The sequence below is a fragment of the Equus przewalskii genome, chromosome 17 (assembly GCF_037783145.1).
Source record: "Equus przewalskii isolate Varuska chromosome 17, EquPr2, whole genome shotgun sequence".
In the NCBI taxonomy this organism is placed as follows: domain Eukaryota; kingdom Metazoa; phylum Chordata; class Mammalia; order Perissodactyla; family Equidae; genus Equus; species Equus przewalskii.
This window is the reverse complement of record NC_091847.1, coordinates 63,180,818-63,206,531: the sequence shown is the minus strand read 5'-3', so window position 1 is coordinate 63,206,531 and position 25,714 is coordinate 63,180,818. Positions and strand designations below refer to the sequence as shown.

General features: G+C 37.6%; 2 protein-coding genes across 2 annotated transcripts in view; one reads left to right on the top strand and one right to left on the bottom strand.

Moving 5' to 3' along the window:
• The window catches only part of ZSWIM2 (zinc finger SWIM-type containing 2), a 59,640-nt gene extending 42,909 nt beyond the window's left edge, over nt 1-16,731 (top strand). Inside the window, exon 12 of the mRNA XM_070581641.1 lies at nt 16,424-16,731. Within this exon, the coding sequence (XP_070437742.1) occupies nt 16,424-16,435 (12 nt within the window). The 3' untranslated portion in view covers nt 16,436-16,731. The remainder of the gene's footprint in view (nt 1-16,423) is intronic.
• The window catches only part of FAM171B (family with sequence similarity 171 member B), a 64,178-nt gene continuing 46,837 nt past the window's right edge, over nt 8,374-25,714 (bottom strand). Inside the window, exons 4-8 of the mRNA XM_008530580.2 lie at nt 23,615-23,773; nt 19,940-20,110; nt 18,140-18,256; nt 13,237-13,360; nt 8,374-12,985 (exon numbers count right to left, since the gene is read on the bottom strand). Of these exons, the coding sequence (XP_008528802.1) occupies nt 11,641-12,985; nt 13,237-13,360; nt 18,140-18,256; nt 19,940-20,110; nt 23,615-23,773 (1,916 nt within the window). The 3' untranslated portion in view covers nt 8,374-11,640. The remainder of the gene's footprint in view (nt 12,986-13,236; nt 13,361-18,139; nt 18,257-19,939; nt 20,111-23,614; nt 23,774-25,714) is intronic.

Genomic DNA, 25,714 nt, shown 5'->3' with positions numbered 1-25,714 from the left:
ATTAGATAAAAGAGCTACCTCTCCCAGTTTTGAGGAACGTTCCTGTGCAAAAGATGAACCTTATCATTCATCCATGCCTGAGCTCTTGGTTGTTGCTCAATCCTTTGTGATTGTTCAAGCTGCCTTATTTGTTCTTAGCAGCTTCCAGTAGTTGAGCGTGTACCAAGACTGTCAGTGTCCCAAAGGGGAGGTCACAGTCCACACCTAGATGTAGGCTATTTGGAAGCCAGACCTTCAGGCAGAAGCTGAGAAAGTGTGTAGCTAGGCACTCTCCATGGAGAAACTGGGAGATGGGCTTTTTTGCCTTCTTCCTCTGTGCTGATCCTGAGGGTAGAGCTGCAGGGAGCAAGTGGTGCTGCTACATCCATTAAGAACTGCTTCTTTGTTTGCTACTGTCCTATGGGACCCTGAATCAATCCGTGGAGGGACACCAGTTAAGAACTGTTTGTTTGCTACAGTCCTGTGTGAATCCTTGTGAATGTAAGCCTTGTTGGCTATCAGAAGCAGATGATCTAGGGATCTGTTCCTTGGTTGGCAGCCCCAAGAGGAAGGGCACCAGACATCTGTACAAACTCCTTCCAGGAAGATGCTGATGACTTGGAGTGGGCTAGATGAAGAGGGCAGAGGAATATTTGCAGGCTTTCCTTGTCTCCAGGGAGGATCACAGTCAGCCCATAGATGCATGTTAGAAGTCTGACCCTCAGGCAGCTGTTTTGGGGGTATGCAAATAGGCCTCCTTCAGGGAAAGATGGAGGTGGGCATTTTTTTACCTGCTCTTTCTATGCTGAACCCTCAGGGGATAACCACAGTGAATCCTTGTGATCCCTTTAAGAACTGTTTATTTGCTAAAGTCTTGTTGGTGTCATGAATGCAAGCTTCATTGGCTTTCAGAGCTAGGTTTTTGGGGACTTGTCCCTCAGTTGGGAGTCTTAAAAATTGGGGCACTAGCTTTAAGGTCCAAGCCTTTGGCTCCTCAGGGAAAAGCTTGGGGTTGGGAGTTCCCTCCAGATTGTATGGCTCTATGCTAGGGGTGGGGTTTATGGCTAGAGGGTGTCTCAGCCTTTCCTATCTGTTCCAGCATAGGTGATGCAGATATTGTCTCGTTGACCTGATATGTAGGAGTCACTCAGCTAGTCTCTGTATTTCTTTTCGAAGGAATTGCTCAATGTATAGCTGTAGATTTATTGGGTCCTCGCAAGGAGGTGAACTCAGGAGGCTCCTATGTTGCCATCTTAAACTAGAACCCCAAGGACTTCTTTTGTGTTTGTGTGTAGTTTTAGTTTTACAATAAAGTTGAGAAAGAGGTATAGATATACCCTCTGCCCCCACACAGGTGTGGCCTCCCCCATTATCAACATCACTCACAAGAATGATACATTTTTTATTGAGGATGAACCTATATTGACGCATTATAATCACCCAACATCTATAAATCACCAAAATCCAGAAAGAGTGAACTCTGGAGTTCACTCTTGGTGTTGTACATTCTATGGGTTTGGACAAATGTATTATGACATATATCCATCATTATAACGTCAAACAGAGTATTTTCACTGCCCTAAAAATCCTCTGTTCTCTATATATTCACCCCCCCCCCCCAACAACTGATCTTTTTTACTGTCTCCTTAGTTTTGCTTTTTATAGAACATCTTATCATTGGAATTATACAGTATATAGCCTCTTCAGATTGACTTCTTTCACTTAGTAATAAGCATTTAAGTTTCCATCATGTCTTTTCATGGCTTGATAGCTCATTTCTTTTTAGCTCTAAATAATATTCCATTGTCTGGATGTCCCACAGTTTATTTATCTATTCACCAACTGAAGGACATCTTGGTTGCTTCCAAAACTTTCTCTTTATACAAGGAGATCTTTCCAATGATTATTTTAATTAAAAAATGGGTTATTGGGGGTTATTTTATTTCTTTTAATTTTATAAAATCTTTGTTGTGGTTAGAACCCTATTATAAATTCTCAGAAATTTAAAGAGTTCCTCTTCTACAAATATTATTTCATTGAAGACGTGTCCTCTTTTTCTCTTGGAAAAGTACCTCAAATCAGAATAAATATTTTTTTCTAAAATAATTTCCATTCAATATATCACACCAAAGTTCTATGCTTCTGACACTTAGAACCCAAGAGACTCTGTATGTGTGTGTGTGTGTGTGTACACAGATATGTACACTTTGAAAACTTTGGGAATTCAGGAAAATGTTAGTTTCAAGAAGTAAATGAATAACTACAGAAACAATTTAAATTAAATCCAATCCAACAGTTCAGAAAAACAACTAGCCACTCACTATACTATTGAATCTCTGTTCCAAGGGACAGAGAGGGTCTTCATCCTCAAGAAGCTTAGTATCTACTGGGGAAGGCATATACGTAGGCAACCTACGTAATTTCAGATAATGAGAATGAATAGAAAAAATAAGGGCTGGATGACATGATAGGAAGTGCCTGGGAATTGGGGGTTAGAAACTAACTTAGATGGGGTGAGAGAAAGTCTCAGAAATTCAGCAGAGGACTGAGTAACAGTAATCAGAAATAGGAAGGAGCATTCCAAAGAGGGAAGGCCAAATGCATCATCCCCAGGCCAAGACATGCTGGAAACGTCTTGGAAGTTTCAAGGAACTGGAAAAAAAAGAGAAAACAGTGAGTCTAGAACTGTTGCAGTGTGGGGAACAGTCGTGGAAAGAACAGTTTTTATATGGGGCAAGCGAAGAATGCACCAGGCAGTGCACATAGAAAGGCAGCACTTTTTCCGGATGCTTCATGAGGTTCCCATAGTGTGTAGTTCAAATCCTAAGATTTTACTTAGCAAAGATGAGTGTTAGAGTCCTGCCTCTCAGACTGTATTGTGTTTACAAATCACTTGGGAGAGCTTGTTAAAATGTGAATACTAATTAAACATGTCGGGAGCAGCTCTGAAAAGTCTGCAGCTGTAACAATCTCACAGGTGATGCTGATGTTGCTGATCTAAGGACCACATTAGAAAGGTATGAGGTTTACAAAACTTGCTTATCATCAAAATCATTTGTATCTTCTGATAACTACATTGTTTGTGGACCCACCCAATCCAAATTTCTGGAAATAGGACCCAAGAATATCTACCAAAAAAGCCTCTGGAGGCTGGCCCCATGGCCAAGTGGTTAAGTTCACACTCCAGTTTGGCAGCCCAGGGTTTTGCCTGTTTAGATCCTGGGCACAGACCTAGTGCTGCTCATCAGCCATGCTGAGGCACCATTCCACATAGCAGAACGAGAAGGACCTACAATTAGAATATACAACTGTGTACAGGGGCCATTGGGGAGAAGAAGAAGAAGAAAAAAAGATTGCCAACTGATGTTAGCTCAAGTGCCAATCTCAAAAGAAACTCTTTAGGTGATAAAGCTAGCAAGTTTGAAGAGGACTGACAGAACACTACAGGCTGAGGAAATGGAATACGTTGATAAGGATGAAGATATTATCTACAAATACAAATCTATAAATATGTTAGCTCCTCTCTCTTGTTTAAAACAATGTTTTACTGTTATGGACTCTAGAAAATAGATTCTCTAACTGTAATCAACCAAAGACTTCTTTAAAATGGGATAACATAATGATCTCTGGATTAAAAGATCAAGAGAGGAAAAGTTCAAATTATTGAGAGAAAGAAAGAATTGAGTGAACTGGAAGTAAGAAATTTGATTCCTGTCAGATTTTGGCTTCTCCTTGGCTTTGTGTCCTGGGGTGAGCAACTGAAGCTCTCTAATCACATTCTCTCATAAGTAAAATATGGGGATCTCTGAAGCTTCCTTCAGCCCTTACATGCTAGGCCTCTCTACTAAAGAAAGAATTCTTACTCCCACCTCTCCTGGTGGCATCACAGTGCCATCTCCCCCAGTGCTTTTTCCCCCACTTGCACTGGGACAGGGCAGCAATCCAATCATGGAAAGAGATGTCTGTGTCCCCTTATTGCAGACACCCCCAAACTTTACCAGGGACTCTCTTGTCCCCTTACTCAACATTTCAGTCTATTCTCATACATGTTTTAGAACACAATTAAAACATCAGTGATCAAGAAAAACTAAAGGTTTTCTAGAAACAGTTTTTTTCTGAAGGAAATTGTATAATTAAATACTTTGAAATTGTACAACATACTTTATATTAATAAAAATTTAGAAAAAAAACTGCTGGGGTGGGGGGGTAAAAATAATCCAGGTTCCTTTGATTCATGAGTCAGTGGATAACAGGCCCATATAAAAACCTCCTCTTCATGCCTCTTCAATGGTTGTTGCTACATCATTCTAGACCACTGAGCAGGTATTACTGAGTTAAATGACACAATATGATCTATGGGAGGCAAACTATGCATGAGAGCAGCTGAGCAGTACTACCCCAATCCTGCTACATCCTCTAAGTAATTTCAGTGGTTCTCTTCCTTCCCCAATACTCAATGGTCCTAATGAAAAAACACAATAGTGGCTGTAAAGAGAACTCTGGCATCTGGAGGTTATACCTTGATAACTGACTATCAGAGATACCTGTAGGTGTTAGTTTGCAGTGATGATAATCAGCTTGTAATTGGAGATAATCTGATTGGTTAACAAGGGTTGAATCACAAAAGTGATCCCTGATAATTTAATTAAGTTCATCAAAGGTATTCTCCTAGAGTAATAACCACTATTTGCCTAGCCTGTGCTTTTCCTCTGTACCACCTTAAAAGTCTTACATCGGCCACGTAAGGGAGGCATTACTGTTCTGAGCACTGGCAGACCCATGTGACTCGGCGAAACTGAAGTTTACTAGGAATGTGAAGTGCCAAGACTTGAACCCAGGTCTCCTGACTTTTGCTCCCGTTTGTCAAATATTATTTGAAAATCTATGTTGTGAAATTGCAATATAGAATAAAAATGTAATAATCAGGGAAGAAATTAATATGAAAATAATTATTTTCCACTTATTTTTAAATAAGATTCTACTTACAAAAATTGAATTTATATCCAACTTGAGATATAAAGTGAAAGTCATATTTATGAAATTTAAAGAAGACACTGAAGTCATTGTCTTTTTTCTTTCAACTTCAGTACAAACATCACTTTATTTTTAAAATTCAAAATTATTAAATGGAATTGATATTTTACTTATATTTCTAAGTTTCTTATTACACAGATAATTTAATCACCTCGACGGATGGAAATCTTTTCTCATCCTATGTAACTTTTCTGGGCCATCTCACCTTGACCTGTTGCTCCAGACAACCATCTGGAATTCCCCAAATCTCTAATCCCTGCATCAGCTCCAACACCTGATGGTACCCTAACAGCCCAAGATTGCTTTAAAGATGCATGGGAACTCTCCTGGATGTTCCACTGACCCTTATAACTCAGACTATCCAAATGAAAAGGACAGCTCTTCTCTCAAGCCTGCCCCCAGGCACCCAGTTACCTCAATAATTGCTAATAAACATTAAATGAAAAAATTAATGAGAATTTTTAAAATGCAAAATTCAACTGAGTAAATCTGAAGATCTAATTGACTTTATTCAACAATTCATGAATTGGGCAGCATCCCATCTAGTAAATGAAAGGGAGCTCCAAGGAGCTGTACAAAATGAAAGGCTTTAATAGGCAGAAGTGAGGCAGGACAAGGAAGTCATTAGAAAAAGAAACAAGGATTGTTTCAGGCAAGGTCACCTTCCCTTAGGGGCCTTTAACAGCAGGGGTCTTATCAGGCAGATGACTTCACCAGTGTTGATCAGGAAATTCCAGGCTGATTGGTTTAACACTCCACTCCTGGGAGAGGATGAAACTACAATTAAGTCTTGATTTGCTGTCTTGTGGGCAAGTGACTCCATTTTGGTCAGTTGTGTTCTTTTTAACAGAATAAAATATCTGTAAAAGTACTTGTTAATAATTAAACATTTCTGTATTTAATGGGCACAAATCTTTTAGAAGTTACGTAAATTAGAAATCAAGATTTCAAAATAGAAGTACAGGGTCAGCCCCAGTGGCCTAGTGGTTAAGTTCAGGGCACTCCACTTCAGCAGCCAACGTTTGGTTCCCAGACACAGACCTACACCATTTGCCTGTCAGTGGCCATGCTGTGGCAATGGCTCACATACAAAAAAGAAGGTTGGCAACAGATGTTAGCTCAGGGTGAATCTTCCTCAGCAAAAAGAAAAAATAGAAGTACAGAATGCTAGATATTAGAGAAAAATTTAACCTGAATAAATTCTAAAAAGTACTTTCTAGTAAAACAAAAAAATATATTTTCTGAAGTATGGGAATATATAAAATAAAAATTATTTTGAGATATTTCCTCCACATTGCATATTAACCACAATTATGCTTTTCAATGTAGTCTTTAGGAAAGGTTTGTAACTAAGCTATCCAAGTATAATAAGGCCAGACTCCTGGGAATGCAATTATCTGATTTGTTTTGAATCAGACTGTCTGCAGCTAGTAGACCTTGTTTTAATAAGGTCTCCAGGGATTACAACCAGTCAACATATGAATTATGAAACTTCTGGTAACCTGAAGAACAGAAGGAAAAAAAGAATTAAATCATGTGAGAAATCGGGCAATCCCTACAGGAGTGTAGAGTATTATTTACAACCACAGCAAGTATAAGGTGTGAAAACCAGGAAACATAGGGTTTAACCAGGAAAGGTTTGGTAACCAAAGGAAGAAAAAAAACCACCATATATTTCTCAACATTGAATTTTCCCAACAGAAATAGGAAAATATTCCTTTACTATAGCTACAAAGTGGAGTAAAGTGTTAAGGCAATGTTTCAACAAACACTACAGGTAATTTTTAAATGTGATCTTTAAGCTTAGCTATTTTGGAAAGAAAACAGTTATGAATTTTTTTCCCTAAGAAATTTGCCATATATTTTTAATGAAAATGTTGTTCCATCATTTGTAATTGAGTTTATTAACTTTTTGGCATTTAACGTTACAAATCGTGATTTATTTCTAGACAATTCTCTAGTCAAATTCTGAAGATGTTTTTATAAAGAAAAAAAAAACTTAATGGACGGAAGTCCACGGCCCAAAATAAACAGAGGGTCAAAATAAAGGGAAAAGATAAGACAGAAAACAGGTCAAGGAAAAAGCATTTATTTTGATGGAGTAAAATCCAAATCTAGGACAACAGAGCAGATTTCTCAAAAGAAGTTCACCCCACAATTGATTTAGAGAGAGCTTACATTAAGCTGTTTCAATGAATATCATGATAAAGAAATCTACCCATAAAAAGAAGGCCAAAAGGTGACTTTATGAAGCCTAGATAAAGCAATCCTGGGGTACAGTTTAACTACTACTGCACAAACAGCACGTGGCTCAAGGGAAGGGTCCCTGACTAGTTGTGACAATTATCAAGTACTGGTAGGTGAGTCAGTAGGTGAATGATATACTCGTTAAAATAGCTCCTAACTCAATCCAACCACCTTTCCTATAGTTCTTACATATCAGCCTTCCCATATTAATTTCCCTTCTGAGATGACATTGTGATGATGGCTCATGAACGTCATCTGCTTGGCAGCTGTTTCTGATTGTGATTTCTGAAATCTGTTTTCTATTACAACCAGTTCCATGTGAGTCTGGGTCCTGCATGACTCCTCCCAGGGGCTGCATCATTCCTGTTACGACTCCAGACCCTCCTAGAGGGAGACCAGGCCCAGAAAGGCGCCACCGCCTGGCTTGCACTTGACAGGGATCCAAACGGAAGTGTCTATCTCAGTGCCAGTGTTGGGGGTCATAATCTCCGCTGTGTATTTGTGAATGGATTCAGAACCCAATTCCCATTAGAATTGACCAAAAGTATTTCTAGTACTATAGTAATTTCTATGTTAGACAGAATGTCTAAAAACGTAGCAGCCAGGATAACGACTGCAAATGATATTTTAAAGTCCAAAATACAAACCGCCTGAACTTAAGTATCGTTCAGTCATCTGAGCAGAAGGGCTCTCGAAGGAGCTCTGACACTCTAAGTGTAAATAGCTTCTCAGACGTGGTGTTATTTAGTCTAGGTTTAAAGTCTAAGGCATTTCTTTTAAGGGAGGAGGGCATATTATACTCTTTTCTCACTTAGGTATTTTTAGAATTACAACTTATTTTACATTCTATTAGATTATCTTAAGTCTTCTCATTAAATGGAAAAATAATTTGTCTATACTCAGCTTTAATAGTAAAAATATGAACTTTGGAGAACATGAAATACAAAGAGAAATCAAGTTCATTATGTAAATAAAAGGTATTCAAATATATAACATTTATTTTACTATAGGGAATGTAATAAGGAAAAAAGTAATAATAATTGAAAATTAGATTAAATGACAACTTAGGGAAGAATGTTTCGTAGTTTACGCAAAATTAAACAATGCATCAAGTATATTTTTAGATTTTATTAGCTTTAATGAACTGTTTAACATTTTACAAATCTTCAGATTGTTACAGTTTTCAGCAGTAAATATATTAGTAATGGCAATAAATACACTGAAATGTGAGATTCCTCTGATGAAAGAATACAAATGATAGAAACACTTGAAAACAAGAGGGCAAAATGTCAACTCTAGGTCTGAGATGGAAATTAACACGATCCAATTCCTCACAATGCTAGTCCATGCGGAAATGACGAACTCATTCCCTAGAAATGAATATGGAACTTCGAGCTTCACCTTTCTGGGAAGTTTTGAGGGACATTACAACCCACAGATCCCTAAAACTCTAATATGTACTGATACCAGAGGATTCAAACACAGAGAAGTGATCTGAAAATGATTGCCGAAGCAAAGAAGTGCTTCTATTCCTCAAGATTTGTGACCTCCGTGGTAAACTGTGTATTACAAAAGGGAATCATCCCTATACAACCGCATAAATGTCATAAAAATGGATTTTATAAAGTCTCAAGATCATAATATGTATTCAAAAATACATATAGCTGTGCTTTAGTAAACGAATCCATCAGTTAATTGAGGGATAATTTTGCTTTTAAGATATATCCAAAGTATATACAAAGGATCCACAAATGTTAACAATTTGTGACCAAAATTCTCTAGGTTTACATTTGCAAAAAACTGTCTTAGTTTTCAATTTAAAAATTTAAGAAAGTTGTGAATATTGTAGGTTTATTATCACTTGGGTTAAGAAAAAGTAGATGGCTTCAGCGTTTTAACAGGAAATTTGCGAACTACTCAGGAATGAGAAGTTACACATTTTTGATTATTAGAAAAGATAAATTGCCTATACTTCCCAATTGAGAACAGAATGTGCAGTGTATAAAAAATGTTCTATTCTGAAATCAAAAACAGTGTTTCTAGAAAAGCCCTTGGGGATACATCTTCTCATTTCCTTTACACAAGAACGATAACTGGCATACTCGAATGGTATATCCTTATACCCACATGTGTATTCCATTACCAAGCTGAGAGATGAAACATTTTTATTTAAAGGTGGGAAAAATATACACTTAAAATACTGAAGAAGTGCAACGTTTTCCTATGTAGTTTCAAACTTCATTCCAACATGAACAATATATCAATATAAACTGGATTCAAGAAAGAATTAAACACACGAAAGAGAGAAATGTTACTTGCATGCAAAATTCATTGTTCCAACGTGAAACACTAGTTCTATATTTTTTAATTAATAAAAACCGCACATCTGTTGAATTTGGCTAACAGAAAGAAAATGCACATTTAAGAAAGATGTCATCATATCCTTCTAATAAAGCAAGTCTATATCAAAGGCACTTCAGCAGAGCACTAACTCCTTAAGCTTTTCCAAGTCATTTTCATTTACGCCACTTTGAATGCATCTTTCCATATCAGACCAAGAAAAAGCCTCCTCTACCTTGGGGTCTTACTACTACCCCCCCCCCCAAAAGTAAACCTAGGTATTACTCAAAACACTGATCGCTTCCGCGGATTGGGGTGAAATATAGCAAAGCTTTTCCTAGCTCTTTACGTTCTCTGGGTTAATACAGACAGGTAGGAGCGTAATCTGACAAGTCAGATGCTTCAGAAGTGGCTACAGGAAAAAACTGGCTGAAGTCACTATCTTGGGAAAAAAGCTGTTGTATTTCATTGTCTATCCATCTGTAATTTGACTAAAGCTAATGTGCCTAATTTTGGTTCTTTCAACTTGTTTGTGTGCCTTGGGTCTCTATGCTGCTCCCATGCAGATTAGTAGGGATGAGAAATAAAGCAATTTCGTTTCATTTGTTTCCCCAAGGGAAAAGGGAAGCTGCTTCAGACATTTGCCTTCATGGAAATTTTAAGAAAAATAGAATGAGCTGATTTTAATTAACAAAGAGCTTTATTTTTAGGACACATGAATGATAATTCAGAGTTGAAGACATTTATAATTAAAAACAGTTGTTGAATGTATTCACACTGAATTCTTTGCTATGATAAAAAGAATATGGATATGTTACTTCCAAAACTGGACAAAAAAAGGTTGCAAAATGTTGCAAAGGCTATAAGTGATAAGTGAAACTTTTACTCCTCCCATGAACTTGAAACTGTTTTTCTCAGACATCTTTTATGAACATCAACAGACAAAACACATGTGGATGTCGCTCTCATATCCTGAAGGTATGCTTAACTCTCAGGGAAATAGCATTTCTTTTTCTGCTCATTGACATTTCAGAAAAAATCGAAATGTTTATTACCTTTAGCTCCACATACTTAATTTTTTGGTGTTCATAAGAAACTTTTAATTCACTGACTTTTTAAAAATCAAGTTTAATAGTGTTTAAGTGACTGAATTCGTTTTTTTTTTTTTTTTTTTGAATAGAAGAAATATCTTAAAACCAATTTTAGCTACATGTATCAGTGAGTTTTAAACTAAAAATATGGGGTTTTTTCTAGATCAGTAAAAAGTTTTTCTTGACAGCTAAGCTCACTTCACTTTTGGCGGGGGATTTAAAATAAACATTGAGTATCACAGCATTCACTTCTCAGATTTATAAATAACAAGCTAACACCTTATCATTTATTCTGTGAAGTTATATTCAAAAACAACCGAAGAGCTGGTATTTTCCTCTCCAACAACCAAGTTGCTTCTTGCCCGTCTTCCAGGAGGACGGGATTTCCTTTTGGGTTGATACAATACACATGCTGTTGATTACAAAAAGAAAATGTTTGGTCTTTAAACTCTACAATAACATCAATCCAGAACATTTATCAAGTTATTTCCAAGTACAGTCAAAAAAGAACATAACAGTAACATTTCACAAGAAGATAATGCCTGAAGAACACAGTTTCATTTCTAAATGTTTCACAGGGGTAGTCATCAAAGCAGAGGCAAGATTTTTGGAAGCAACTTTTAGGAGTACACATTTCGCTGTTATTCTCAAGAGAGTCAGGGCTAAATTGGCTGAGTGAGCAACATTTTCGGGGAACCGACATCTTGAAGCTATTTTACATTTTTAACTCTTGGATACTTCATCACCCAAAAATAAACGAATAGGCCAGAAAAAGCATCGCTCGGTATCCTTCTCTCATTACTGAATTAACACTTTACTAGTTACTCTGCTTGAGACACATCCAGGGACCATGAGATTGCTCAGTCTCAACTTCTTCAGTTCACACTGCAGTTTACAACAAGAAGCAAGAATAAACAGCACGAGACAGCAGACACAACCACCCTTGGTGTTAATTTATGGGAATCAGTGGGCGTTCCTCTCGCTTCTTCCAGATATTAGTCTTGCTATCTCTTTTGGCTAGTGGTGGTCTGCCCCTTTTTTTAGTGGGGGATGTATTGGCTTCAAAATCCTCAACGGTACTTTTTCTTCCTGGAGACTCTTCCCCAGGGTGCTCCATGATAGCTCCGCTCCCTCCATCTAGGATGTGCCTTAAAGCTGGGTCCTCAGGGGAGCAGACAGTGGTTCCACTCTCACTACTGCTCAGGTCTAAATCTTCTAAGTACAGGATCTTAGGCTGATGCATGCTTTTGATGAAAGTTTTCTCCCTCTCAAGTTTTCTACTTGAGTGATGCTCATTCATGTCCACCCCAGAGTCCAGACTCGTGTCATTGCTCTGGGTTCTCTTGCCCTTTTTCAAGTCTATAAAGGAATGCCTCACTTGTGCAACTGGCTTTCCATCAAGAGACACAAACCAGGCTCTGGGATGTGGGGAGGGCTTTCCTTTGGACAGCTCCAGGAGGGTCTGTTCTGAAATCCCTTGAAGCTCTGATGAAAAGGGAGTCATCACAACAGCTTCGTTTAGTGTTCCAGGAACAGAGACAGATTCCAGTAAGCTGTTCGAATACCGGCTCCAATCTGAAGTTTGGGATGGTAAGCTCTGTTGACCTTCAAGGGGGATATTCTCTTCCCTGGCATCTGGAGGCTGTGCATGAGAATGCATTGGCATTTTGGGCAATGTCTGTGTAAAGTTCTCTCTATTTACTGGTTCCATCAATTGGCCATAGACTAACTGTCCTTTTCTTGGCAAAGTAGCTGACTTAGCAGTATGCAACTGCTCTGGGGTGGAGAAAAGGTCAGACGTTTGAAGAATGGCAATGGGCTGGCTGTAGATATGCATAAGTTGTTCAGGAATGTGGGAACGCCCATACACCTCTTCATTACCTGTGAGATACCTCTTTTCCTCTTGAGCATCACCTAGAGATGAAGATAAATTGTTGTTAATATGTTTAGGTTGTTTGGACCCGACATTGGGCTCCAAAGACTGTGGTGGGTTTCTTGAGTAATTATTTTGATTGACTGATAGAAAGGAAACATCTTCACTGTAGATTTTAAAATTGTCCCGAGTTTTTACCATGGAAACCCTTTCTTCTGCTTCTGCCTTGGACGGTTCCTTTTTCTGAGGGCTGTATGAGGAGTTTTTGGCATTGAACAACTGTGACTTGTCCTCGGCTTTTAATGCAACTTTGACTGAACTGATGTGATTTATGTGTGTTGTTGAAGTTGTCTGGTCTCTTTTGAGGACCTCAAGTTTAGTGATATTTCTTTCTCTTTTCTGCGGAGTACCACATTTATCCCTAGAGTAGAAGAGAAGGCAAGAAATGTTTAAAACTTGTGATCTAGAAGGTTCATTTTAAAAAATCATCCCACAACATGTACATTATATATGCAATGCTATTGTTAGACTATATCCATTTTTAATCTACGCATTTTAAAGATCATACAATTGATGTCTACGGATAAACTTTGTAATACATAGAACCTACTGACATGATACTATAGGTTTGAGTTTTCTGTGTTTAAACACATTGAGTAACATTGTTCGTACCTGCAATAACAAAGAAGTACGGCAAAAAATCCAATGACAATGACTATTGTTCCTCCTAATATGGCTGTGAGAAACACTGTGTGGTAGGCAGTTATGTTCTTTGAATCTCCATTTATACCTGAACCTAAATGGTCCAATATAAACAAAGAGAAAATACATTATTTTAGATGAAATTTTCAACTATGTCCTATCCTGGATGAGGCAGATTAAATATGTGTACCCTGTTCTGTTTGCTCCCTCCCATGACAGGCTTCCCTGTGGGTAGGTTATATCTTCCCTCCCCTTTGGGTTTAATCAGTTGACTTGCTCTGCCCAAAGAAATGTGAGCACCTTCAATGAGGTTGCATGATACGGCCCTGCTCTCTTGCTAAGGCCCTCTAATATGTGAACAGCATTTCCTAGAGGGTTGATACTCCTTCAGCCTAGGTTCTGGAATGATAAAAAAAAAAAACGTTGAACTGAACCAAGCCAAGCCCAACAGTCACGAAATATAAGCAGCAAAGAGATGTTTGCTATTGTTAGCCACTGAGAGAGCAGGTTTGTTTGTTACTGCAGCAATGGCTGACTATGACAGACATTGGTACCTAGAGGCTAAAATGCTACCATAACAAAAACCTAAAATATATGACACTGGTTTCCAGGCCAGGCAGTGAGCAGTGAGGAAATTGTTTCAGGAGGCAGTAAAAATGGTGACCCAAGTTATGTAGTAGCAAAATATTTGGTGGAATAAACTTGGAGAAAATATTTCTAATTAATTTGAGCCTCGTGCAGAGAAATTTTGAGATAGAATGTTGGTCGTGAGAGTTGACAGTTTTGTATTCAATTTAAAAAGAAATTATAAGGACAAATTCAAAAAAGAATTTTCGAAAGTAAGCAAGGATGAAAAGACTAGAGAGAATCCAATAATTCTGGGACATGAAGGATTAAAAGTTGTGACTCTTTCTGCCTGGGCTTCAGAATAAGAAGACACCATGATCCCAGTAAGCTACGCCCAGCAGAGGCACAGTTGCTCCCAGGTCCTCCTTTATAGGAGCACACATACACAATGCTGTTGTCATCAGCTTAACCGCAGTAAAAGCGGACTAAGGCCCTGGGATGATCCGTGTGGGCTTTTGAGATTCTGCAGGAAAATAAATGCAAGTAATTTAGAGGTAATCTGTTTCAACATCACTAAGACTTCATTTTGTTCAAAAATGCATATAACAAGTCTACTGATCAGTATCAGCTAGCTTCTAATATGTACTCAGGGTGATAAAAGAGTGGTGAGACAACCAGTTTTCCGGTAATCTCTACCAGTAGAGAAAGTCCAGAAGGAGGCTTTCAACCTCACCAAGGACAATGGAAAAGACTGAGGATCACAAGGTCTTTAGATCCTTTAACTTTTGCATCAACTGATTTGATAAAAAGTAATAATAACAGGGGCTGGCCCCGTGGCCGAGTGGTTAAGTTCGCGCGCTCCGCTGCAGGCGGCCCAGTGTTTCGTTGGTTCGAATCCTGGGCGCGGACATGGCACTGCTCGTCAGACCACGCTGAGGCAGCGTCCCACATGCCACAACTAGAAGAACCCACAACGAAGAATACACAACTATGTACCGGGGGGCTTTGGGGAGAAAAAGGAAAAAATAAAATCTTTAAAAATAAAAAAAAAAAGTAATAATAACAGTAATATTAAAGGATTTGGAGAGAAGTTTTGTGTTATGCATACAGACTTAGGAGCCAGAGTGCCTGAACCAGAATCCCGGCCTCACCATTTCTTTCTATGGGGTCTTGGGCAAGTTGCGTTTCTTTCTGTCTCAGCCCATATCTGTCATAGCTCACCCATGTGGGTTGTTACCAGGATTAAGCGAGTTAATACTTATAAAACACTTCCAACAGAGCTTAGCACGTGACAAGCCCTCCATAAGTGTTAGCTATACCACACCGTTGTTGTTAAGTGAAACTTCAAGGTTACAGAAGAACAGGCACTCCAGCATCGGCCACACTTTCTTATATGGGAACAAGTAATAAAGTGTTATCATATCTAATAGGCAACCTAACACAGCATCACATGATAAGAAATTTCTTCAAACAAAAAAGAAGTAAGAGTAACAATTCTATCTGCAGATTCTTATTCAGGATACAGAGCTGCGACAGAGTGAAGTTTGATTATAACCGGGTGAAATTCAACTTCTGTTCCCAAGAATATATGAATATATGTTTCCACAACAGAGTAATGCTAACAATTTTCACTCCACGGTTTTCCAGGGGACTCACTTTTGGAAATATCAGGCTGATATGCATGACTATAGCAAAAAAGTATGCATCTGCATTTGTGGTTGTGTACGTGCCTAAAAGGGGTCAGAAAGGTGGAAGTTACAATATATTTTAATTCAAATATATTTGAAAATGTATATTTAAAAACATATTAAGAAGCACTTGTTTATTAAACTCTACTGAGCTGCCACTTACCTATAGCAATCTATGAAAAACAACTTGATTTTAATTTCTTGCACTTAATATTTTTTTCAAGGAATTCTAGGATTCTATTTGAGATTTATTTAAAAACACATTTAGTGTATTATTAATAAAATTATATCTAAAGTAGTTCCAGAACACCAGACACTAACTAGCCCATCATAGGACCAATTTTGACTTTACAGTAACACTCACATCCTAAAATGTTTATGGACATTAAGGATCATCATATCCAACTCCTACAATTTAGAAACAAGAAAACTAATATTCAGATGGAGAAGTACCTATTCCAAGCTCACCCAGTTAGTTATTGGCAAAGCAAGAGCTATAATCAAGCTACCCATGTTTCTAGTATAGTGTCCCTTTGTGATATGCTTTCAGAATGAATTTTTCAAAAGCCTCACTAGTAGGGATCCAATTCAAACTAGAAGGTATCTAATTCTAAATGGGATCCCACACTTCTAAGTTCTCTGATTCACACAAAATCTTTCCAACATATAGGCTAAAACAAAACTTCCACCTATTTTAGAAAATTATCTCAGCTTTTATAATTCAGAGTCATCTTACATAAATTGGTTGTTTCAGGTATGTTTTTAATGGAAAGAACACTTCTCTATAAAACTCAAGGGCTTTGTAGGTTATTTTTATTAGAAATGAAATAACTTGGATTTAGTTGAGTTGAAGTATTAAATTAAATATTAATTGTTCTTTTTAAATCAATATTTCATTACAGTTGCAAATCTAGAACGAGATAAGGTCAGACAGCTGGCAAACCTGCATGAGACTTTGCATCATGAGGAGCAAAAGTAACCACCCTCTGCTTTCTGAATAAATAATCTCATCAGCGCTAAACTCAAACAGAAACAGGGAGAACCTCCCTCTTGATCACAATGGTTAATGGCTCATGTTTCTTCTATTTGGAATACTAAATTTTGGCTTCCTTAGAAAAAAAAGTCTGTTACTTGCATGGTTCAAAATTCAAAGGCTGTCCATGTAAAATGAAAATATAAATCAAATTATTAAAAAAACCTTTCTCAGAAACTCTGGAGAGCCTTCAAATTATTAATAGACAGCCCTGATAGGATGCTATAGAAGAGAAATGTATGTAAAATGTCATCCACGTCCTTGATCAGGGTGTGCGCTGCTACTATGCCTGACAGGCAGAAAGTGCCAGGTCGCAGCTGTCTCTCAGCTGGGAGCCAAGATACTCGATAAACCAAAAGAATTACCTCTGACATAGAATTAAAAACGAAGGAATGACAAATGCATTCAACTTTCACACTCTCCCAAAACTTCACTAAAATGACACCGCAAGTTTTGCTTTGTTTTCTTTTTGTACATACACAAACCCACGGATTAAGAGAGAGTGAGATAAGAGCCAAGAGCAACAAGATGCTCAAGGCTGGAAAGTTGACTTAGCAAAGCTGGCAACAGGGACAGCCAAGAATCAGCTCAATCCATACCAGCAAACACCCAAAAGGCCCAGAAGTGGCAGCAGGCCCAGGGTGCAACCAGACTACAGTACAGCAGGTTAGAAGACTTTCCTTTTTTTAAGAAGCTTTAATGGATAAAAAATGCAATGTTTGAAGATTTTGAGAGATTTACACAAGTCAAGATGAAAGTAGGATTTCCTTAGATACAAACTATATAGCTAATTTCATACCATGTTCAATCTAGGAAAAACGAAATACTCATTTCTCCTAGAACGTGAATAGAGCATTCCTGGTGGACAACTCTTGCTTTTCGTCCACCTTCTGTTCATATGTCGGGACAATCTTCATTTGGGCTATCGTTGTCTTATCTTGGAAACAGTCTGGGGACGCTATTATTCAACAGCCCTTCCTCATCCCCACCCCCACCCCCAGCAAGGGGTGTGCCCACGACCCAAGTCTGGGCCAACCAAATTCTTCATCCCTAGAATGACCAGGAACAGTGTGAGGAAAAGACTACAGAGGGCTGGAGTCAGCCACCACGCAGCAGCAAGCTCGCCAAGACAGGCAAGCAGGGCTGCTAACCCGCCCTCTGGTAGTCCTGCCTTTTACAGTTTGCTCCTTCCACCTTCCCTGGGATCCTGCGAACTCTCTATATCCTAATACTTTTTTTTTAATTATCCAAAAATCTGTTCCCGTTGTTTGCAACCAAAAGCTCTAACTGATCTGGGTAGAATTTATTTATGAAAAGTAAACTAAGAAAAGAAAATACTTGAACTGAACATACTTCACAGACTCGTCAGACGTTAGAGTTATAAAGAACCTTAGAGTTCATGGAGCTTTATTTTTTTCAAGCGTATAAGAAAAGAAGAAGGTGAGATCAAGAGACTAGAAGCTTTTTCCAGTGTCATATAGAAGGTAATGGCAAAGCTTCGAATAAAATCAAGATCTGCTGCTATCAACTCCAGTAGGACTATTTGGATTTTGTTTTTAATTTCTTTGTTTCATGTTTACAATACCTCTAGTTCCTGGAAGTGGAGCTGCTATCCAGTAGCCCAAATGTGGTGCGTCATATGTCCAAACCAAATGACTGTTATATTCCTTGACCATTCCCTGGCCGTGATTTATCCAAGCACCTAAAAAGGAAGGCAAGTGAAAAGTACCCATCGGTCAGTGTCTAAATCTTTACTGCTGAGAGGAGTTTGCTGAAAGCCTGTACAGAATACTATGCAGGACTTTTTCAAAGATTATGAAAACTGTGGCAATATATTATCATTGGATAATAGATACATTATTTAATAATATTGTACATATTATAATAATACATAAAATAGAATAATTTGTTATTGACTAAAGAAAATAAAATCATTATAAAGATAAAGGTATATTTAGGGAAATCATGACTCTCTAAATAACATTTAAATTGTGCTTACTGAGATATGTCTTGAGGAGGTGAGTAGTGAAATGCAAATTTATCAGTAGGTAGTTATTTGTCATCTGTTCTGGGACTCTGATTAAACACTTCTGGATATATTTTGTGGCCTTATTTCTTTTTAATTAAGTACTGTTTTGTTCTAGTACTGTTGGTATAGCGCTTTTGGAACTAAATGTGGTGTGGGCTCATCACTCCTTGTTTTTGTTTTTGTTTTTTGGTAACTTAAAGACTTCTAGCCTATTTACATGGAAACACAAGAACAAAATCAAGGGAAGCAGAGGAGGAGAAAGTGCTTCTGGCTGCTATTTAGGAGACTAAAAACAGGGAACAAAATTGGTACCTAAGATTCTTTTGGAAAATAATCATTCTTTCTATTTCTTAATAACACAATGTTATTTATTTTCATGAAATTAGCATACATTTCTCAAGCACTTTAAACAAGCTTTTAGATATAAGTTCTATTGCCTATCAAAACAAAAAGAACTCATAAGAGCAGAAATACTTTAAAAAATAAATTTCATTTCTCCTCAAAATGTTAGAGGATATAAAAAAAAGCATGGGAATGTGAGTCAATAATGCTTTTTGTGTGTGTGGTGAGGAAGATTAGCCCTGAGCTAACACGTGTGCCAATATTCTTCTATTTTGTATGTGAGTCACCACCACAGCAGGGCTTGATGAGTGGTGTAGGTCCGTGTGTCCAGGATCCGAATGTGCAAACCTGGGCCGCCAAAGCAGAGCACACCGGACTTAACCACTCTGCCAAGGGCCTGACCCCAATAATGCTATTTTTTTCTTTCCTTTTTTTTTTTTCTGGTGAAGAAGATTGGCCCTGAGCTAACATCTGTGCCAATCTTCCTCTACTTTGTATGTAGGATGCCTCCACAGCATGGCTTGATGAGAAATGTGTAGATCCACACCCAGGATCCGAACCTGCAAACCCCAGGCCACCAAGCAGAGCATGTGAACCCAACTACTATGACACCAGGCTGGCCCCAATAATGCTATTTTTTAATGTAATATATTGGCACCATTTTCCCTACAGTTGTATTATATTAATTGAAGTGGGGCCAATTTTGGTTGTTGACAAAAGTCCTTAAAATTGCAACATCACTGATTTAATGCTCTACTAAAGATAAAATGTTCAAATATAAAATATATATTTTAATGTTTTAGATAATAAGGCAAATTAAATTTGAATATTAAAATTTAGCATTTAATATTAATTTTTAATATAAAAATTAAAATATAGAAATTTTATTTGTCAATATACCTCAATAAAGCTGAAACATTTTCTTAATAAAAATAACAAAGAAACATATTTCTACAATAAGACATTCAAATATTCAAAAGAAAAATATTCAAAATATTCACATAGCTCACATACCTGTGTTCATATCAAACGTCCAGGCAGGTACGTGATCCCCTGCACTTACATCACTTGTATGCAGAAGGGGCAGAGAAACTTGAATAGAGCCATCCACCTTTAATTCTTTTCCCCCTGAATATATTTTCACACATATTGCAGCAAGAGGAGTCAATTCAATGCTTTCAAAACCTAAAAAAGACAGTTTATTAAAATCATATGTAAAACACAGGTTGTAGTTACATATTAACAACACATTAATATGGGCCTAAAATATCTAGTTCCTCTCTTTCACCCGGGGTTATCCATTTTAATATCATATAGATACCAGATCTTCATTAAGGACTTTTAAAACATAATTTAAAAATAGATCATAAATATAGGCTATACTTATGTAAGACTGACAAGTCAATATGAGCCTAGAGATCTAATGCTCTCAGCGTCGTCTGATGTGAGGTCACTGGAATCTAATTCAATGTTTTGAAAAACCTACAAAACCAACAACCGAAAACACATCTCACTAGTATCATACCCAAATAAAGCATCTACCATACTGGGTCATCAATGCAGCTAAGGGTCTAAAACAGCGGTCTCTTCTTCTCCCGAGACCATCTGTTTCAAGTACTAGAACCAACAGACTCAGCTGGACTCCTTACGGTTACCTCATGTAAAAAACCTTCTGATTCAAAATGCAATTTTTAATTAACAGCTTTGACAAACATGACACAAAATCAGCAATACTGCTAGCTGATAAAAATAATAGGCCTTGATATACATTTGATTAATAGTATAATTGAAAGAATTAATATAAACAGACTAAATATTAATATTATAATATTAGACTTCAAAGCTTGAAAAGTAGGCGAAAGGAGATTAATAAAAGAATTGCTTTGCCTAAGGTTTTAAAGATTTGATTACACAATTTATAGTATGCCTTCTCAAACATCAGGAGCTTCTTATATTTTTCTATTACTGAGGGGAAAAAAAGCAGAAAATGCTTTTGTTTTGTTTTTGAATATTAGTAATGCCAAAATTATAATATACACCAGAATATTTACAATGAATATGGCTATAGATGATGTTAAAATTGTAACACAAATTTTCTACAAATAATTTGATAATTTTAGATCTTCCAAGTAATTTACTGACACATTAGAAAGAGCTGACTAAAGTATACTTATACATTATTTGCTGTTTGTGGCTAAACTTTTGGATCTTTGGCTTAGAAGCTGGAGTTTTGTTCATTCGACAAATATGTACAACAGAGCCCAATGGCAGCACGCGCTCATCTTGGCTCCAAAGACACAGTGAGTACGTGATCTCCTACACCGCTGCAAGATTTTTTCCACAATCCTCATTGCTATCAAAAATCCTTTTTTTCATTTCTTTACTCGTTGTCCGTTTATCCTCCACTTGAATGTAAGCGTATGACAGAAGACACCTTATCAATGCTTCGAAGAAAATATGAAAAGCAATTAATTGGGTGGCCAGGAAGGCTGCCTCTTTGAGGAGGGGACATATGAGCTGTGGCCAAATGATAAGGTGCCATCCATGCAAAGATCTCAGAGAAGAGCTTTTCAGGCAGAAGAAACAAGTGTCAAGCCCCCAAATCAGAAGCGATCTTGGCAGGTGTAAGAAAGAAACAAGGCTGAAGGGCAGAGAGAGAGGGAATAGCATAGGGCCTTGGAGGCCATGGAAAGGCATTCTCATTCTTGCTACTACTATATCTGGTTCACATCTTCAGTCATCAGACAGGGCAACCATGGGCTTTCTGAAAAATTTCAGTGAAATATAGGAGAATTAGCCCTTGTAAACTTTCTGAAACACTAATCCTAAGATAAGCAGAGTCATGTGATACCTATTTTGTGGACTAGTTGCACTGGTAAGCAATCCAACATAAGCACAAATAAAATATTACATAATCTGTAAATAATTATGATCTCATATCAAATTATTCGGTAAACCAGCTGGCTTTCTGAAGTCACTGCTCTTAACTCCACCCCCCAGTTCTACGCAGTCAGTGGCTTCACATACTGAATGCAGTTGAAACTGATCAGATCGACACCCACCATTTGGGATAAGGCCAACTCAACAAGGAAAAAAGAGACTGAAAGACAATGAGAAGTAAAATACTGATCGAACTCTAAAACTGTGCAATCCAATACAGTAGCCACCTGCAGCATGTGCCAATTTAAATGAAAGTAGCAGGTTAGCTCCTCAGTGCACTAGTCATATTTCAAGAGCTCGATAGCCACACGTGGCTAGCGGCTACCATATTGGACAAAGCAAAGAACATTCCCATTTGACAGCACTGCTCTAGAACTTTGAAAATGTTAGCAACATTCCTAGGATAATTAAAACTTTTAATGAATAATCACAAAAGCAGGTGGTAGAGGAATGTTGGAGGGCAGAGCACATTATGACCCCTTCCCACTCAATCTAATGAGTCTTGTCCATAAAACCCCTCCAGGGCAGCATGAGCTTCATTTGTGATAGTTTGCACTGGTACCATTCTTGTCAGTGTTTTTATTTTGAGCATCCTATAACTTACATCTGGACAATTTTCACAGGTGTCTTACACTGGCTTCTTCCAGAAGCAGACCCTGAAATAACTTGGGAGGAAGCACCCACCATGGACGGGGTGGAGGAGTAAGAGAGAAGAAGGAAGGAAGCCTACCCAGGATGTGTTAATGAACAGATAGGTACCCTTTATGTACTCTTCTCTGCCATTGGTTGAGAGCTTGCCCTTTATGAGGGCTGAGGCTGCCTCCCGAACCAGGGAATGCCCTCAGGCAGAGTCGCAGGTCTGTGCAGTAGGAAAAAGGCTTGGAACAGGAGAGTGAGGGTCATCTGGCTGCGGTACCCATAGCATCAGCCACGGCAGGTGATAAAAAAAATACCTATCTAACCAAAACACCTATATGCTTATTACTCTAATTTCTGGCTGTTCTCCAAATAAAATGGAGCAAAACTGTGACACAGCTGAAACCATCAAAATCACAGATTGTCTGAGGTGATTTTAAAAATAGTGGGGTTTGTTATGTTACAAGTGGTGGAACAAGTGTGGATACCCAGACAGAACACGCAGTTTCTATGGGGGGTTATTCACAGGTTAATTCTTAAATAAAACATAAAATTCCATCATCCCCTTAACTTTTGGGTCATGACAGCCTTATAAAAATATAGTCGTGCTGTTGAAGCTGGAAAATATTTATAATTTTACTCATAGAGAATAGTAAAAGAAACATTTCCGATTGCTTACTCCAATCTACAAACGTTTTCATATCTAACAATTATTGACACTTCCGATCAATTTGATAAGAATGAATATGTCAAATTATAAAAAGATTTGGGTAAATTTCTTTCAACCAAATTTCCATTTTTAAGTGTATTTAATTCGCAAAGTTTTATAATAATCATTACTGTTTTCTACACCTTGTTTACCTCCTTTGGATAAAAAGAGCCTGTAAATTAAATTTTTCATCAATGTGAAAGACTCTGGTAATACCTTTCTTTCATTGGATAAAAGGGAATTGCCTATAAACGTTTTACTAACTAGATTTATGTTTCCAAAGTGACATGTATCCTCTGAAGCTTAAATGAATATCAAATATCTAAATAACTTAAATAGTATTTGAGAGATTTATGTATTGTTTCTTATAAATATGATTATATTATGTAAAAATTAGAGAATACCTGATTTATTGAGAGTAATTCCAGTTGTGTACAGAAAATTGTCCACCTTCAGAAACTGCTGTAGAACTGTAAGATAGCCTGTAACGTTGTTGATGTGATGGCTGTCAGGCAGTTTAATTAAGGCTTTTGAAAACTGAACACTTGGTTGGGATTTGGCATCTGGAAAAAGGAAACCCCATCAACAAATAGACTAAACATGCACATTCAGCACAGCATAACTGGTCAGGACATTGTACTCTAAGGGAGGCAGTTATTTCTAAACATTACTAACATCTCATAATTATTTTTTCAATTCGGAACAGAATAAATAAGAAATCTCCCTTTCTTTAGATCACACAAGGAACCTCTACCCCAGAGACTGCTTTGTCCTGTTGCCCAGAATTTCTTCATCTTTTTTTGTGTATGTGTGAGGAAAACTGGCCCTGAGCTAACATCTGTTGCCAATCTTCCTCGTTTTGCTTGAGGAAGATTTGCCCTGAACTAACACCTGTGCCAATCTTCCTCTACTTTGTACATGGGACACCATCACAGAATAGTTTGATGAGTGGTGTGGAGGTCTACACCCGGGATCCCAACCCGTGAACCCCGGGCCACCAATGCGGAGTGTGCGAACTTAACCACTATGCCACTGGGCCAGCTCTCTTCACCCTTTTTTGAGTTTCAGTTTCAAGAACCACACACTGCCATTTTTAGCCTGTGTGGTTCACTCGGGGTTTCATTTCTATAACAGGAGTACTGTTAATGGCACATGCCAGAATGGGCTGAGACTAATCAAAAGCGTCTTATTAGCTTCTTGGCCACAGTAATTGTTCAATGATGGGCCCTGTGACAACCACAGTTAATGAGATGCAGTGTGAATTTTGCTCGGACTTCTAAGGGAAAAGACTTGCTTCATCCCCACTGGATTATACATGAGCAGGTATATGTCCAGGAGTTGAAAAAGCTATCTTGTGACTAAAAATGAAAGCTCGTATGAAAACTAAGACAATACTCAAAGAGTGAAAAGTTGAGAAACAGAGAGAGAAAAACTAGTTCTCAATTATTTTGAGTGAAGTCCTGATCAAGCCATGTCTGAAGCTGGTACTACTCCTATACTTACCAATTATTTGAGCAATAAATAAATAAGTGCCTCCTTTGGGCTTAAGCTAGTTTAGGATTGGGTGTTTAGTAACTTGCAACAGAAAATGTCTTTGATGATATTCAGGCATATATTTAAGTGGGTAGGCTTCTCTATCAGATAACTAAACATGCTTTTAAAAGTCTTCCAAATACCAGGCACTCGATTTATAAATTTCTCACGTTAATAACTTTGAATTGACTATCCTCTAATATAATTTATGGAGTGAGAACTCGGTGACAACATTGATATTTCTGTAATCAATATATTTTATTTCACAATTCAAAGGTCAACTCTTAACTCATTAAAACTAACACTTATCAGAAACATCACCTTTTGCTTTGGACTTTAAAGTCACTGATAAAGAGTGAAACAATCAGTAAAATTATTAGGATGAAAAAAGAAGTAGCAGGGGCCTGCTCCATGGCTGACTGGTTAATTTCAGTGCTCTGCACTTTGGTGGCCCAGGTTTGGTTCCCAGGCAAGGATCTACACCACTCGTCGATGGCCATGCTGTGGCAGCGACCCACATACATAATAGAGGAAGACTGGCACAGATGTTAGCTCATGGAGAATCTTCCTCAGGCAAAAAGACAAAGATTGGCAACGGATGCTAGCTCAGGGCGAATTTTCCTCAGCAAAAAAAAAAAAAAAAAAAAAAGTAGCAGTTTCTAAAGAGTTATGACAATAAATGATAAATAAAATAATGTAAGATAATTCTCAAAATCAGTGTATAGTTTACTTTTTATATATGAAGCTACAAAAATAATACCTTTAAAATAAACAGTTAAGGGAGATAAATAAAAACACATTTATAATACACTATTCTTGTTTGGTTACGTTGTTTGAGAATACAATCTGATACCTTCTGATCACTTACAAGTACGATCTACAACTTACTCTTTTAACATATGTGACTTAATTATGCTGAAGACCCAAATTTCTTACAACTGAGAACATGTACACTACGGAAAATGTCTGGC